General features: G+C 34.1%; 1 protein-coding gene across 4 annotated transcripts; it reads right to left on the bottom strand.

The window, feature by feature from the left end:
* Window positions 1-1,135: 1,135 nt before the first annotated feature.
* Window positions 1,136-15,047, bottom strand: LOC139785201 (carboxylic ester hydrolase). Of its 4 annotated transcripts, none has more exons than XM_071724370.1 (9): window positions 14,922-15,047; window positions 12,401-12,672; window positions 6,397-6,716; window positions 5,964-6,163; window positions 4,568-4,764; window positions 3,073-3,238; window positions 2,615-2,814; window positions 2,114-2,400; window positions 1,136-1,827 (listed from the first exon to the last, which is right to left on the bottom strand). In XM_071724370.1, exons 2-9 carry the CDS (start codon window positions 12,611-12,613, stop codon window positions 1,617-1,619), a joined length of 1,794 nt encoding a protein of 597 aa, XP_071580471.1. In that variant the 5' UTR covers window positions 12,614-12,672; window positions 14,922-15,047; the 3' UTR covers window positions 1,136-1,616. The 4 variants fall into 4 exon arrangements, with proteins under 4 accessions (XP_071580471.1, XP_071580463.1, XP_071580487.1 ...); XM_071724362.1 differs by lacking the exon at window positions 14,922-15,047 and adding an exon at window positions 14,000-14,098; XM_071724386.1 differs by lacking the exon at window positions 14,922-15,047 and adding an exon at window positions 13,952-14,037.
* Window positions 15,048-15,934: the final 887 nt, after the last annotated feature.

Here is a 15,934-nt window from a genome sequence, read left to right as displayed (position 1 = left end):
TCGGCTCCTCCCGGAAAAAATGATGCTGCGAAAGAGTCAATAACCTTGATTTTTATAACATTCGGGGGAAATGATTGAATCTTTTACTTTCTATTATTTTGTAATCTTTAAAATTAAATTATTGCTAGAAAGTGATCCAGTGAGCTGAAATGAAATTACGAATCCATTTGATATCTCACGAGAGTTCTCTGAAACAGTTTCAATCGAGCTTGAGTAATCGTGTTACAATCGCATGACGATAACATCGCGAGCGATAAATGAGATAAGCGTGATTTCCTAACCGGATTTCGTCGGAAAAACATTTTGCAAATGAGAGGAATAGAAAAACACGGAATGAGGAAAAGTCGAAATAAATGTTGTTGATGCGTTTTCGCAAAATCAATGATGATTAATTGCTGTTGAACTATTCAACGCAGGCGTGTACGTTCTCAGGTTTTCCCGCTGCTGAACTTTTATCAGACGTAGAGCTTCCTCGTACTGCGCTTCCTTGAGATCCTGTATTTTGCATATCGCCGGTGAATCCCACTCCAAAGGCGCGTACATTCTCGCTTCCATCCCAATAAAATCGTTCTTTTTTTCCTCATCCATGACGATACTTTCAACTAAGCATTAAAACTCTTCAGTCTTGTGAAGTTCGTAACAATAATTTATTTTATTCGCAATGAATGGACATGGCCGTTAACTAAACAATGTCCCGCTTCTGTCAATCCGTAGTTTGAAGGTTTGAAGTGAGTTGAAATGAAGTTTTCGTATCACACTCACATCTTTTTAAAAAAGTTAAAAATCGATTAGTGTATTTTGATGATTGGATTAATATCAAAATCATATTAATCAGACAGACTCCGTTTAACTGAAGAAGTTTAAATAAACATGTAAATATCGCGCGTTCGAGAAAATGGAAAGTATAATCTGTTTTATATAATCTCACTTTTATATAATCAACTTTTTTTATCATATCAGAAATATGCTGCAGGTACTATAAATACAATGCAACATAGTGATAGTCTTACGTGAAAAGTTTCGTACGTCAAGTTAATGATATTTAATATTAAAGTAAGTAACTGAAAGATTGCTATACGGAATTGCGTAGGGGAATTTCGTAATATGGAAAGGTAAGGAGAGAAACTCGGTGAAATTCTGAACTATGTTACTTTATAGCTTGTATAATATTACCGATCGTAATCTTTATTATTGAATCCACTCTCTTAACCGTAAGATAAAAATATATTTTTAGCTAAATTTATCTAAAAAATTTATTGTTATATTATGTCAAACACTAAAATAATTATCGCAAATTATACAAACCCATAGCGTAGTGTTATTTTGGCGCTATACTTTGTGTATTACATATACGTATATATAATATAAATATATTATAGTCATCTTATTTATATTAAAATATTGGGCGTTTCGTGAATTTTACATGTTATTAAAATAAAGTTTGCGTAATTTATAGCTATAATCTAAAAAGTTTTTGGAATAACTAAAATTAAACTATTATTAATTAATTCTATAAAATGAATAAAAAATAACCTCTTAAAATTTCAGCATTTTAAGATTCTTGCAGTCACATTGAAATGTCTTTGCCTTATGCGCAAATTACAAATGTATACAAGTTACAACTCATCCTTCAAATGTCTAAAAGTACTGTCATGGCACTTCAACTGGTGTGTTAAGGAATCCCAAAATAACATTCTTTTTAAAAGAAGACTATGATCCATAGCAATCTTCGTTGAGCTTTCTATGCGCAGGTATTCCGGTGCTTCCTCTGTTTTCACAGGTTTCCACTTCAATGGAACCACGTTTGTCACTTTTGGCGTAGGATTTCTAAAAAAATATTTATTTATATATTATGTTGGTGAATTTTATGGTTTTGTTTTATCAAAAGAATCCATAATCGCGAGAATAAAAATAATATCCAATGTAAAAAATGCAGTCTAACAAAGATCATTGAATAAAGTAGTTAGTTCAATAATTAAATAGCTAATCCAATTTTGCATTAATCATTATTCCAATGTTAATTATAATTAAATTTTATTATAATTCAAATTTTCAATATTTCGTATGGATTTAATTCATAGTTTCTTATCTTCGATTTGACATTAACACTTACCCGGAATTTGCAAAATTATACCAAAGATAGGTCATGAGATCGATCATTTCTTGATCTTTCTCGGACAATGCCGTGTCCGGAAACAACTCTTCTCCCACAGGGAACAAGTACTGCAAATCATCCGCGTGCGATACTCCATAATCTTTTACGGGATCGCCGAATATCGAACTGAAGGAGGCACTTCCTCTGTACGCGAAGTAATAATAAAAGACTGGTGAAGTTCGGTTTACAATAAAATCTTGCACAGCTTTGTGGGTGCCGTGATTAAACCACGAATCACTATACATCTATAAAATCAGATTATTGTATAATTCACTTCATTTTGTTACATTAATTAAGCTATAAAATTTACTAAAACAATTCAAATATTAAAATTAAATTGACATCGATTATTTAGAATATTCTTATGACATGTCGATTTTAGTTGAATTAAAATGTAAATTCGTATATTTTCTACTTCAGATATTAATTGTTTCAAATAATACAATTGTTTAAACTCACGTTGACGACTTTGACCCTGGAATCCTCGGTGTGGTCGATAGAATTATAACCGAAATAGAAATTGCGAATGGAAGTGCTTATCTCATTTAGCAAATTCTCATTCGTGATGTTATATCTCTCGTCATAAAATAAGCTTATAGGCGCAATTTTGTTAAAGTTATTATCCAATTCCTTCACACGGTTCTCCCGTCCGTAAATACCTGAGAAATATAATGCACATAAATATTTCCTTTATTGACATCTTATTTGCTTACATAATTTATAGAGAATTATTAAATCTAAAATTCTTTATTGACGGATTTTTGGGACTTCTATCTAAAAATTACTTTATAAGAAATTGATAAACATTTTGAAAACAAAATTATCTTACGGAACGTTCTGATAGTCGGAATCTTAAAATTGTTACATAGATTTGCTTCTAACGTTACTCAAACTGAATTCGAGCATATTACCCCTACCTGCTACTCTCAAAGCTCCTTCGTCCGAAGTAATTCCCGTCATCCAGGGTATATCGAGAAGACGGCCTTCTCGTACGGAAATTAGAGGATCCTCCGTCAGAAAAGCACCTGGGTGCTCGGGTTCGATTACCGGTCGGAATGGTATCATCGGGCAGTAACCAAATTTCTACAATAAGGCAATTAATAATTAAATTAAATTATGGAAAACATATATATAACTCATGGAAAAACAAGAGAAAATTATTTTATTGAATGACAATTATAAAAAATAAAGAAGTGTAAGATCACAAAATACAAAATAAAACGGTGTATTAAATGCGTAAAAATTCGAAAAACAGCACAAAGGCATTCAAACGCTTTCTCATCGATATCATAATCAGCTATTACAACGATTAATTTTGTAGGAAATCCGTGCTTGTGGTACATGCGCTTGTTGCTCGCTTTATTTTAATATCAGCTGATAGAGATACGTGATACACAGGCGTGAATATCAATTACACACGCGGAAAGCACGTAATCGGCACGTTCAAATCTTCAAATGTGCACGCGCGTATTTACAAAACTGGTTTTTCTTATATTATCAGAACTTCGATGAATGTTTATTCATTATCTCAATTCGATATTTATCTTCGAAACATAACACGTTTTAAAATTATCTATCGTGGCGCTGTTTTAAATGAAATATTATTATCTCTTTATCAGAAAGATGTTTATATCAAAATTCCTACCGTAATTAATAAATCTAGTGAACAATTTTATTATTAGAAAATAAAATAGAAGATAAGAGAGTTTTACAGTATTCATTGATCACCTTTTAACCTCGTCTTAATTCTTAATTTTGCATAAGACACACCTATTCTAAAGTGGTAAGCGAAAATGTTGCGTGACTGTTCATGGGCAACTTACATGCACCCGTATCGATAAAGTGTCTACCTGTCAGTGCACATAATTTCTTAGACTGATGCACGCGCAGATACAGAACTTATCTTGCGGTTGCACTTTTAGTCGCGCATGAATGCATTCAATATATTTTGAGTAAGGAGTTAATGTAAAACGTGACTACTGTAAACCAGGCGTGAAGCCTTTTAAGTACCGAGATTACATCAGAGATGATAAGTGACCCACATACATATATTGTGTACATAAATATACCTCAGACACGCCGAGTTACCTTTCACATAAATTTATTAATTTCACGCGATTTGACGCGACGAATAACGTTTCCACATCGGTGTACGATCGATTAAGCACTGATTGGCAGTCAAATGGATCCTTTTAGATAGATGTCAAAATAGATAAGTAATAAAATACATAAGAAACGTGCACACGGCACACAAGAAATCATTTAATTGACAACATTTGAAATCATTTAGCATTCAGATCGAATAGCAGCAACTATTTCACTATTGCAAAATGCCATCAATTAAATGCGATTGCAAATTTGTCAATAAGTTCATTATTTATGTATCTTTTGATATCAAATGAATTTCATTACCTTGAAAAGATGGTCAGTGCCAATAATCTCCTCCGCACTCTTTGTTCGTAGACATTCAATGAGTTCCTTCGAATTCTCGGAGCTACATCCTATATGCTTACCCAAAGTCAGGGCTCTCTTTCTGGCAATTTTTGGTGACGTTAAAGTCCACGGGTTGTAAAAGTTGCCACTTTGCGAAATACCGCGATGAAAAAGTCCTGCGTGATTGAGAAAAACGTAAACATTTCTCGGTCGTAAAAACGAGTTATGCCAATTAAAGCATAATGCTGCAAAAGGTCACATTACTAATACCCATTGCACCATTAGTAATACAAATAATACACGCGGAATATATTGTCTGCGGAAATGTATAAGTTAGTAGTTTTTAATAATTCCTAATTAAAACTTTTGGAAAGTATTTTTTGGAAAGTATATTTTGTAAAATATGATATTCTTGATTTGACAACTTTCGTTATATTTTGCAAGAAAACTTAAATTAATAACATGTCATAATAATTTGATAATCAACTTGATATACGAGTATAAACTTTCATTTACGTTACGATACATCTTTTATATTTCTATTATTTAATCAGCTCTGAATTCATCTAATTTAATTACATATAATACTTTTTACTGATGCTGCATGAAACATGTAATGTCAACAAACGTTAAAAATGTATTGAAGCTTTTTAGATTACATATAGATATCTTATTTCAGTAATAAAAAACGATAAAATATTAATTGATCTTGAATGCGATTCGTCGGGCTTTAGATATGCAGTTCAACTTGATATCATTAACATTATTAATCACTTTGAGGAAAAAGATATGCCAATACTATGAAACACATTTCTTTGTACACTGATTGAAAATTCGCGTTGTGATTAATTCGAGTTGTGATGTAAATTGAAATTGATATTATGCATGCACGTCAGCACGTGTATGAAATAATATTATGCATGCGATTACGAATCACTTAATGACGGTGAAACACCCGATGAGTCGCAGAATCGAGAATTAGTTTTTGCGATAAATCCTGCCAGCACTTGCTATACACTCCGTATCAGGAAAAAATTCGTAATAATCCATATGTTTTCCGAGGTAAATAATACAAATCAGATTAACCTCATATTTCAGCTGCAATAATAAGAAATATAACAACCTATTTTCTTTTATTTATTTCAAATAAGTTACTTTTTCTATACCTGCTTTCTAATTTTTTGCTGCAAAATATCTCTTTATCTTTAGTGCTTACATTCTAATTAGCACTTATTTTATAGTTTATAATTAGTACTTACATTTTTCAGCATATATATTTTTACAATTATGGTTTGTAATACCGCGTTTATTTGCAAACTAATGTGATTTACTTTAAGAAACGTGATTTATCGTAAAGATATTGCTAAAACTTTACCTGCTGAAAGAGGGCTGACCATATGATAGTGAACACTTGCACCGCCTGCGCTTTCACCGAAAAGGGTCACTCTATTCGGGTCACCGTTAAAGTAAACAATATTCTCTTGCACCCATCGCATAGCTTGCTGTTGATCTTTTAATCCTAGATTTCCTGGACATTCCAGATCCTCCGTACTCAAGAAGCCCAACGGTCCAAGTCTAAAATAAGAAATCTATGTAATATCGTTACGCAACTACAACGCAATCGTAAATCTTTTACTTCTAATTGTATAAAAATAAGTGCATCATTTATACAATATTTCTACCTGTAATATTTATAATATAAATAAATCAAATTGCATCTGCGCGTACGAAAGATAAGATTTGCACAGGGAAGAATAAAAAATCTGATGCCTAACATCAGACTTAAATTATCAATCAAGCTTTATTACCGAAAGTTCACGGTGACGAGGACGAGGTCGAAGTCCAGCAGGAACTTGGACCCGTAATATTCAGAGTGGCCGGCTCCGGCGATCCATCCGCCGCCGTGGAACCAAATCATGACCGGGAAGGCTTTCCGTTGTTTCAAATTATGATTAGAATTCGAGTGTTCTTCGGTGCACTCTATGCAAGGCGTATAGACGTTCAGGTAAATACAATCCTCGCTGCCGACAATCTCTTCCTGATGGACGTAAATGTTCCGTTGTGTGCATATCTCGGCGTTTGTCGTAGCATCTAGGGTACCGTTCCAAGCGATCGGAGGTTGCGGGGGCTTTGAAGGAAACATATCGAGCAATTAATTGCGTGTATTTAATTCACGATGACTTTAAGTCATTGAGACATTTGCAAAACGGACCGTGCAGCTTCGACTAAGCGTAGGCTTATTCGAAACGACAGATCGACGACGTATGACGATGACGAACAAAGCGAATGAATTACTCTTTAGATAATATACAGTTGCGATATACCGAATTTCCGAAATGTTTTATTAAACAGATATTTGCCGATTTATTTAATAAAAGTAGACAGAAACAGCGATTAATAAAAATTGCATCTGACAAATTTGAACAAGAGATCCAGAAATCTTTTTAATTATTATGTGCACAATTTAATAATAACAATTTGTTTTTATTAACAATTTGTTTAAATAATGTGAATTACATTTATATAAAATATACAAGAAACATGAATTATAGAACCATAAAAACTAAGATAAATCAGGTATCTTTATAAAAGAGTAATAGCATTTACAACATTATTCTTAAAATTAGATATTCTTTTATCTTTAACAATTTTCAAGTTACTCGATAAAATCTCTATTAGAAAACTAGCGTTTAAAAACCGACGCTTCGTCTAAAAATGTATTGATAAAAATTATAAAAAATTATAAACATACAAAACGAAATTAAATTGTCAAAATTAAAAGTACTAATTGCAAGATTATTTGAAAATTCCGCTTACAAGCAATAGCGAATTATCGAACGAGCCGTGTATTAATCGCAATTATTAATCATGATATTAATTAAGGCTCAAATTAATCAACAAAATACTGTTAATCGCATAAAATGACGTCGTCAAACGGCATGTAGTGTTCCTAATAATTATTATAAAGAAAACGTTAAATTAATGTACGATCCTGAAGGGCGACCCAGGCGTGGTTCGGTTCCGCCGTTTCTCCCGGGGCTCCCGATCGTTTTCGCGACTCGGTGCACTGGTGCACACGGAACGACGCCACTTGCTGAAAATGGACGGACGAGCGAGCGTCGTCGCTCCGTGCTGTCTCGTAAGTAATCGCGTCGATCGTGCGATCAATCTCTTTCCGGGAATCCGCGAGACGCCGGTAACGAGCTGCGAACTGTCGGGCATGTATTCGATCAAAAAGCGACGCCGCGTCGTTCGTCGAGGTATCAAATACATCCCGCGATATGTATCTCGCATAGATCGTTTCGTTGGGCGAGTCCATTCCGGCCCTTTTTGCGTCGCGAATGGCGAACTACGTATATTGGGAGCATCGAGAGGGAACGAATTATCGGGAAGTATCGAGGAAAAATATGCGTGGATAGCGCATAGCGCGTCGGCGAAGCGCGATAGTTTTGCTAATTTCCGAAAATCCGCATAATTCCGCGTTATTCGCGATCGAGCGTCGAGCGTGACGAATCAAGTATCTCGCGAATATCGCGAATTCGTTAACGACTGGCGACGATAATTATCATAAGATCTTATTCGCGTTATATTCGCATTCGCATTACGATATATGTGTATCATTTCGTCAACGTCGAGTTTGACGAAAGCAGCGCCCGATCGACGTGCGACGTGATAGCCATATTTAATTCGCGGTACAGCGTGAACTCGCCCCGTTTGACTCGTACGGTACGACGCGACGGCCATATTTGATTCGCGTAGTACAAATTCGCGGAAACGGTAACGGACCCGTGGCCCGTGACCAGTGCACAGTGGATGCCTGGAGGACGCGGCGCACGGCGTTCTTCCCTCTCTGTACTCACGCATATAAAGACGCTCTGTCTATTCGTGTGACGACTACTCCCGCAGGGGCAATTCCTTGGGCCTAACGAACCCAAGGATTGCCCCGAGTTTCCAACACCGCGGACATACACCCACAACTACACACATACACACGCACACACACACGCACACACACACACACACACACACACACATATACACATACACTCACTACTTTTGAGGTTTTGAGCCTCCTTACGTGTTTATGGCCGTATGTATGTGGCCGTATGGGCGAAGCACTGCCTGGGCTAATAAAAATAAAATAGAAAGAAGTGTGACGACTGCGCTATACGAATAGACAAGGAGAGTCTTTGCGCGCGTAAATGGAGGAGGAAGAACGTTGTGGCGACACTGTTCTCCCTATAGTGCCCTATAGACAAATAGCGTAGGTCTGCCCCTTTTACCGCGAATCTGTCTCCCCCGCTAAGCTTATGCCGCGTCTATTGTACATCTATAGCGACACTGTTCTCCGTAAACCGCGTCCGCAGTCTAACATACGTGACGTTAATGGAGTTGGCAGTTATTAAGTGTTTCACGATCTTCGCTTGTTCACAGGTGCATAATCCGCGATTATTTGTGATCATACGGACACCCGTGGTGCGGATAACCCGATCGAGCATCGTGAGCATCGTGAAGAGTAAATCAGTCGAACGCTACGACCAGTGCTGTGATTGTTACGGTCAGGACTACTTGTCGCATCCTATTTGAATCATAATTTGATCGGCCAAAGTAATATTGAGTAAAAGCGTAATATTGAGAAGAAAGTATCGGGTGACAATTATACGTAAATACGATATATACCGACGGTAATGCCACAGTGACGATGTGATGTGATCTGCGTACGATCGTAGTATTACCTGCACCCTGCATTATCGATTATGTGTATCATTTCCCATAAATGAATTATGTGCACGAATCAATTAAAATACGTAGTATTTATATTTTATATATGTGATGGTTGATAGTATTCACAAGATATATGTACATTAATTAGTAGGGATCACGATATTTTATGTCGGTCGCGATTGTTGCTCGTATATGTCGTGTAAATTACAAGTTTAAAATTGCCATAATATTGCGAGCATTACGCATATAAAATTACATGCATGATTTTTTGAGGGATACGGTAATTAACAGTGATCGCGATATTTTGTGTTGGTCATGATTACTGTATATACGTAGTTATCGTGTAGATTAGAAGCTTGAGATTGCTATAATTAATGTTGCAAGTGTTACGCTTATAAAATTATATGCATAATTTTTTCAAGATACCGAGTAGTAATTAGTAGTGATCGTGATACTTGGTTGGCCATAATCACTGCTCGTAGTAGTAGTAGTGTAGATTAGAAACTTGAGATTACCATAATTGCGAATGTTTGGTTTATACATGAACTTTTGGGGATAATAATTAGGGATAATGATAATGATCGCGATAGTTTCTGTTAGCCGCGGTCATTGCTTGTAATTATTTCGTAGGTTAGAAAAGCGACATCGCTGTTAATAATGAGCAATTCTTGAATATGTACTAATTGGTATTATGTAATAATTGGTAATAACCAGTGGTGAGAGTTAATGCTACGATCGCTACCGGTTGTAAGAATCACTTTGAGATAAATAAATAAAGTCAGCGTAAGTCTGAAGTAAGAGAGAGTGAAATTTCGGGAGTGCCGAGAAAAATAACGGGTGTGTCATACGCAGACTAGGATCGCGACGGTAGTGCAAAAGTCAAGTGAAGTGAATTCCAAAAATGACCTGGAAACACACGTCTGTTGCTGCTAATGGAAAATTCGTCAGCGTGCAGGACGACGGCGACGATGCAGCGACTGGTGAGTGAATCTGTTCATATCATACTCGTGTATACTTGTTCTATGTGATTAAATTGAAATCATTTTACTTGGCAAGCTTTAGTGCGCTAAATTGATTTGAGAAAGATAATAATATGTAAGATTTCTTAAAGATTTCCATATTAAGTAAAGGATTTTAAAATATCGGCTAGTACAGTTTTTAATTCAAATAAAATATTAAAATAGTTATATATTTTAATCGTAAATAAGACATTACAAATTAAGTGGTGAACATCGAAACGTACATTGTGCTAAATGAAAATAAACGTTCCATTTAATTACATAGGGCAAGAATATTTCTTAAGTAATAAACTATAATTTAAATTGATTGATGTACTTTGATTTTCTTCTATTTCCGTCACTAGTTTATAAGTACGTTATAATTTGTTCTATATTTATCGGAAATAGTGTCATGTTTTCTGAACTCGAAAAATTAGCGAAATTAAATAATATTATACGCATCGTTGGACATGCGTGACATTATGAAATAGACATCCAATAAAATGCAAGAAGCAATTCCTCGTTAAATGACGAAAGCGGTCGACCAGCAGAATATCTAATGCAAGCCAAGTATGATTAGCATGATTTCTGTGATACGTCTCGCTTGAATACAAAATCAAATTCCAATGATTATTTGTTCCGCATGATTTCCCGACACATTGCAAAAAGTGCATTATAAAATTTATATAAACTTCACAGAGAAATCTTTTACCACATACACTTTCTCAGTTATAATTAAACCAATTATGTTTACGTTTGCCTTATCTCTCAGTTTCGTTAAATTTTCTTACTTCTATTAATTAAATACAAGATGATTTTTTGGCGTTCTGTATTTTATCCAATGTAGGATAGTTTAATATTGAATCAACAAAGCAAGCTATTTTAAATATAGAACAATTTTAAAAACATTTTTAACTACGCTCAGTTTTGTGTGGAAGACTTTCTAATTGAAATTTATTTTTTCATTTGTTTTTATAAATATTTTTAAACAATCTTCTGGTCGACTGAATTATCTCTTATTTATTATCGTTCCCAAAGAATATAATGTCAAAAATTTACATTACATATTACAATGTAAAATTGATTTGATGTAAAATAATATTAGCAACGCGCGCAAAGCTAAGCGCAAAATGCACACACGGTGACATAACGTCACGCGAATACAAAGCGTCAATAATAAAAATGCGCTTTCGTGGCATCCTGTATCTATTTGCCGAGGCTGAGGCTCCTTTTTTATAGTGAATTCGTGCTCGGAAAGAATTATCACGTTTATCCGATTGTAACGCAGTTTTTTTACTTCCGCGAAACAAGAACACAAAGTATGTCACGTGCAATAATATTCAGAATTGACTTAGGAAAGCGGAATGCCGACGTTCGAATTAGTTGCAACAGCGGCGGCGCGCGTAATTGCATGGAAAAAAGTGAACGATGCGTAAACTCAAAGGAAAAGGAAATTTTTGTTATTACGATGCGTGATTGTTGCATACTAATTGCCGCGAAAGTCCCTGATGCCTCTTTTTAAGTGATTACGCGAGGCGCGTAGCCCATTAGGAATCATTAAGGACACAGCAGGCAGGTTTAGTTAATTAACTCCGGATTCTAATTCCATACTCTCTTCTAAATTATAAGCCATAACTCAGCTAGCTGTGATGCTAACCGAGCTAGCTCAGCTCACACAATTTAGGCAATTACTTTTTTAAACCATTAACATAAATACTCGATACTACTTATCTCTTTGACGTGTGTTGCAAGCACCTATATCATACCTATCATACGTATCATATGTCAAAGATGATTTCTTAAATAACACATTTATCAGGTGAAATATTTTAATCGGATATTTATCTTTGCTCGTGGAAAATATACTTCGAATTGACTAGAAATATGTCTGTCTACAGATTCCAATCAACTACTTTAAAAATATTTCCCCCTCGTTTGCGTAATAATAAACGCAGCATAAAAATAAACGTTTAAAAATTCCGCAAATTCAGATTACAAATTAATCGAATTAAATTTAAGGATGGAATCACTTAATCACACCGCGACTCTGCGTTTATGTCTCACAAAAAAAAAAACAGGATAATTTTACCTTGAATCTGAGTTCTCCAATTGGCGGTGCAGCATAGGGAATTCCCAGGAATGCATAAATATTTCTTCCAAATCGGGTGGGCATTGTCTTCCCAAACAACGTACCATTTGGAATTTTTGTAATTGGTGAATCACCACAGACAATATTCGCATTAAGCGTGATGATGCAAATAAAGCTTAGCTGGATCAATACGTTATTTCGATATTCCCTCATTTTGAACACTCTTGAAGTACCATACAGCGTCAGATTTTTGAGAGATTTCGTGACGATCTCTGTAATGTTGTTAATATAATATTAATTATAAAAAAGTGCAGATATGCGAAATAGAAATTATTTAGTTGGTACAGATGCAAATATAATTATGGATGCGTGTATCTAAATAACTATATTATAATTAAGTTATATTATAATTAAAAAACAATATTAAATTTATTATAGCTTTCATATAAAAATTTCTATTGCATTTTGCTATATTGATACGGTTATATAATAGGTACATAATAATTGATTATTACATTATATGTATATAACTGCCTCTGCATTTTTTTAATAATCGACAATTTAGAACATTAATGTGGAAATAATCGCGTTTACATTAGACTTAATTTATGGTCAAGAACATGATTACAGAGGAAGTGAAATTGTATGCCTACATTACGTTTGAGAGATTGATCATTTTTTATTAGCCGTGACTATAGATAAACTACGGCACATTAAAGAAACACGAAACTGGTTTCACATCGTAAATGTAAAGTAGTGTTATGTAAAAAGAAAAAATTTCAAGATCAATGACGAAAGAATTATGTAATATAATGAGAGCAACGTATAATTGTAAATGCCACGTTATAAAGGCTTCAAAAGTAATTGAAAATTATTAAAATAAAGGTTAATGTCGAGCAATAATAAGTTATGTTAATTGGTAGACATGAATATTAAATATGTCCGTATTTTAAATCTGTTTTTCCTGCCAAAGTTCTGAAATGTATGTCGGAAAATTCTCTTCTAATCTTGAAGCTTAAAAAGACTGCTATTTACGATAATACTTTTAATATAAAAATTAATGCTTTTTTCTAGTTTGTAGTATTTTTGAAGTGCATACTGTAATTTCTGACAAGTAATTACTGAATGTATAATTTTTTTGTATGTGTACGATCTTATTTCATTCTTTACTTATAAATTTTCAACGCAGAAGTTTTTAGAAATCACAAGTGATGCAACCACATGCGAACAAAGATTTTTATAAGATATCAGTCACTTAATGATGTAATCAAGAAAAATGTATTTCCATGTCACTGACTAAATTTATTGATAAAAATAGTAAATAAACAAAAAATTACAGTTGCAATTGCGCATGCATTCACATTTTGTGACATTGTAAATAATTTCTAAAATGATATTTTGCAAGAAGATTTCTCTTGACAATCTTACATGGAAAAAAACCAGTTATTTTCGTATAATGTCACCAATGTCCAAATGGTGCTAAGACAAAATGTCGTAACAGCAAAAAGGTATTGGCAGATTATGAGAATTACGGTGTCAATAATAGCTCACTAAACTCTAGACAATGGACCGTAAAGCTGATGTAATGACAGGGTATACCGTGCGGTTTCGTGAGTGCCGAAGAACGTGTTCGTTTGGCGAAGGTAGGATTAAGACTGTCGCAGGAGAGAGTCGCTCGTTGGATTATTATCGATGATGGTAATTGACGTCACTGAGAAACAGCACAAATGTTTCTGGCTAGCTTATCCTTTTCGATTTAACCTGTTTATCTCGAACGACTATATTTCTTTCGTTGATCACGTCTTTCGGAATTATGCTGATTAATACGAAACACGTTTAAGCGGATAGGTAAATAATGTTGCACTTCTCAACGTCGTAATTAATATAAAATAAATTACAATTTTTCAAGCTTTAAGAGTACGTAAGAATTTCCGAACACTTATTTCACAACTTTAGCAAAATATGAGAAAAAAGTAATTAAAATGTTATAATTAAACAAATAGATTTTGATCACGTTTTCTTATATTCTTAGATAAAACATGGAATGAGGAATATGTAAAGAAATGAATCGCAATCAGAAACGTTGTCTAACGACAATTTGGATATTTTCATGATCAATATTTTCATTATGTTAATAAAAATACATCTATTGATATTTCGTGCATTTTTAAAAGCTTATTTTACATACATGCAGCTTTTAGTAAATTTTTTTATATGTAAAATAAAAATTTATATTACTATAAAATTTACATTAATGTGTAAACAGATTATACATATTGTTGAATTTGTTTTAATCTTGACTAAATGAATTTTATTAGAAAAAGTCTAGCTTCATTTAAGGAAAATATAGTAATCACAATTTTTCGAAAGTGATGGTGACATTATTATTACTATAAAATAATTACTTAAAAAAATTAACACAAACTTTATATTATGTAGTAGGATGGCTTTTTAATGATTCGATAATATCAAGAGTACTGTTACATGTTACTTTATTTCGCGGAAATAATGAACAATGTACTTAATGTAGGGACGGACGCTCCGCTCCTCGGGTCGACTCCGTCGTATCGCTCGTCTTCAGGTCCGTGTCTCGATGCTCTTCTCGAACGTTCTCGCTTCTCTGCTTACTGAGAGGATTCTATTCTCGCTCGGCAATTAACGTTCTTATATATTATCTCGCAATGTCCTGGTGCGTTCGTCTTATTCGAATTCGTAAACACTGGCTAGGTCTAAGACTCGTCACAAACAAATAACACGACCGAGTCGTCAACGGTCAACGCATCGCCCACTATACCGACGTCTCTCCGAAAATATATTATTACACAATTCTACAATTAAATTATCGCTTACAATTAAAAAAAAGTGTTTCTTTTAAAATTAAAAGAGAAACTATGAATGTACTACATGTTTTATCTTATGATGAACCACTTTTAAACACATAAGAAATATAAATAACTTGCAGATTTATGCAACGATGTGAAATCTTTAATTTAAAGATCGTCTTGAACAATTAAAATAAATATTTAACGTTTAAACACTCTGTAAACCAACCGATATATTCTAAGATATTTCCAAATACAGAATTATAAAAATTTCAATTGTTTGGTGTGTTTTTAACTATATATAAATTAAATCTTTAAAACATGCAATTATAACACGCAATTGAACGCAATACAATATAGCCTCATCAGTGCGATGTTGGAAACGAAACCAGCGATCACCTCTACCGATTGATTTTTCCAACAGCACGTTTGCATTTCACGTTGCCAATCCGTTAGTACCATCCGTCGGTTTCAATACTTTCTACCTACCTATGTATATCACAGTTGCGTTAACAGTGTACGGTATTCTAAAGTAGCATTATTGGTTACCGACGAAAATTGGTAGATGGTACTACAAATCATAGTGAAACAATTTTCCAGAAATTTTCCGAGGAGACCCTTTGAATAGAACTTTACCTTTGATCTTGTACTCCCACGAGGATGACTGATCCGCATTTCGGCTTACAATTAGCAAACCCACAGGCAAGCTCAA

This window comes from Temnothorax nylanderi, unplaced genomic scaffold, assembly GCF_030848795.1.
Source record: "Temnothorax nylanderi isolate EJ_2023f unplaced genomic scaffold, tnyl_v1.0 TNYL_tig0008_pilon, whole genome shotgun sequence".
NCBI lineage: Eukaryota > Metazoa > Arthropoda > Insecta > Hymenoptera > Formicidae > Temnothorax > Temnothorax nylanderi.
The sequence above is the reverse complement of the archived record's forward strand: the minus strand, read 5'-3'. Positions and strand labels throughout refer to the sequence as shown.

Excerpts from the sequence above, each read along its gene's own strand:
- LOC139785201 (XM_071724370.1), bottom strand. The coding sequence starts at position 12,613 with ATGAGGGAATATCGAAATAACGTATTGATCCAGCTAAGCTTTATTTGC. Across the intron at positions 6,717-12,400 it reads TTGGAGAACTCAGATTCAAG|CCCCCGCAACCTCCGATCGC; the intron begins GTAAAATTATCC and ends TTTCCTTCAAAG. Across the intron at positions 6,164-6,396 it reads CTCGTCACCGTGAACTTTCG|ACTTGGACCGTTGGGCTTCT; the intron begins GTAATAAAGCTT and ends TTCTTATTTTAG.